This window comes from Aplysia californica, unplaced genomic scaffold, assembly GCF_000002075.1.
Source record: "Aplysia californica isolate F4 #8 unplaced genomic scaffold, AplCal3.0 scaffold00231, whole genome shotgun sequence".
NCBI classification, from domain to species: domain Eukaryota; kingdom Metazoa; phylum Mollusca; class Gastropoda; order Aplysiida; family Aplysiidae; genus Aplysia; species Aplysia californica.
In genome coordinates, this window is record NW_004797501.1 from 471,924 (window position 1) to 473,571 (window position 1,648).

The 1,648-nt window shown below is 39.7% G+C and overlaps 1 protein-coding gene across 1 annotated transcript in view; it reads left to right on the forward strand.

Annotated features, from left to right (window-relative positions):
* Positions 1–653: 653 nt before the first annotated feature.
* Positions 654–1,648, forward strand: part of LOC106011970 — a gene marked incomplete at its 5' end in the record, with an annotated part of 1,864 nt that continues 869 nt past the window's right edge. Inside the window, 1 exon segment of the mRNA XM_013083411.2 lies at positions 654–802. Coding sequence (XP_012938865.2) covers positions 654–802 — 149 coding nt within the window.

Sequence of the window (1,648 nt, forward strand, 5' to 3'; positions counted from 1 at the left end):
CACACACACACACACACACACACACACACACACACACACACACACACACACACACACACACACACACACACTCACATACACGGACTATTTTCATTCAGAACAACTATAATGAAAATAACGCTAAAAGCTTATGAAGGGTAGGCCTGCAGGAACAGAAAAAGCTTAAAATGTATTTTGAAGCTATCAAGTGTTCTTGTTTGTCTTAGTTCCGTCGGTAATGGACCAAGATATGAGAACGATCTCTCTCTCCATACGATTTGTATGATTTTATCGGTGTTACAAGTAGGGTATTATCGTTTCTCCCTGGCTTATATATTACTGATAAATTTTGTTTACAACAGTAAGCATACAAAAATATATAACTATAAATACATGCATACATATATATAGACAATATCACACCAATAAAGAAAAAGTTCATAAACATGCCATTGCTGGTAACCACTGTTCAGCACCCTGTTTTTCTAGCTAGGGATATTTCTTGCTCAAGGTCACACCCCAGTGCAGTGACCATCCATCTAAATATCGTGTCACCGGCACTTGCGTGACATTACTTTTTGAATCTGAACTCATCACTCACTAATTAGCCTCTGTCTTAATTGTATCAATATGTGGCCTGAAATTATATCTAAATCAACCCATCCTTACACCAGTTCCTTCCGAGAGTACCGACATCGGCCTCATCATCGGCATCGTCGTCGCTGTTCTCTTCATCATTGGAATTGCCATCCTCGTGGGTTACTTGATATACGTCTACTGTTACCTTCCCAAGCAAGGAGCGTCAGCCAGGCCTGGAAGCAAGGTTGGTCATGTGGATGGTTGGCGGGTGTTCTTATGTGGTTTGTGCTTTCTTTCCTATCTAACAGGACCCACCTATCGTCCTTATCTCTCTTCTTTGTATACTTACTTACTTGGTTGGAGAATAGGCATTATTGTAGGCGGCGCAATGCCACAGCTGTCCCCCCCCCCCCCCACTTTCTCTCCAGGATCCATGAAAGGGTCTGCTCACTTATCGTGCCAGTTAAGCTTATTTCTTCTTTATATCTAACATCTTTGATCTTTGGTACTTATATAATTATATTTGTGCTGCAAGTGCTGTAAGAATATTATTTGGAAACAAACAAACAAACGAGAACAAAAACAAAACAAAAACGCAGGATGACTTGTCGCTATTTTATTACATTATTATTATGCTCTTTCCTTCCTTTGAGTGGACAAATTAATGGGTTGAAGAATGTCCCTCCTGTCTTTATGTATCTCTTTCTCCTTTCTCTCCCTCTCTCTTTCTTTCTCTCTCTCTCTCTCTCTCTCTCTATCTCTTTCTCTCTCTCTATTTCTCTCTCTCTTTCTACTCTCTCTCTTTCTACTCTCTCTCTCTTTCCATATATTATAATATTAAAGGATTTCCTCCTAAATGGTCTACATTGTGTAGATGCAGGCGTTTAACATTTCTGATCAATCAATCAATCCCATCTTCAAAGCCAGTGCTTCCTGAGTAATCCAAATTGCGTCGATGGAAGCGTAAATGGATATTATAAAAAAGACAAGTTGGTTATTCTTGGACACATCTCAGGTGGCTTTTTAATACATTATAGAACTGAGTAGTACACAGACTTAAGCAGACACGCGATCTCTCTCTCTCTCTCTC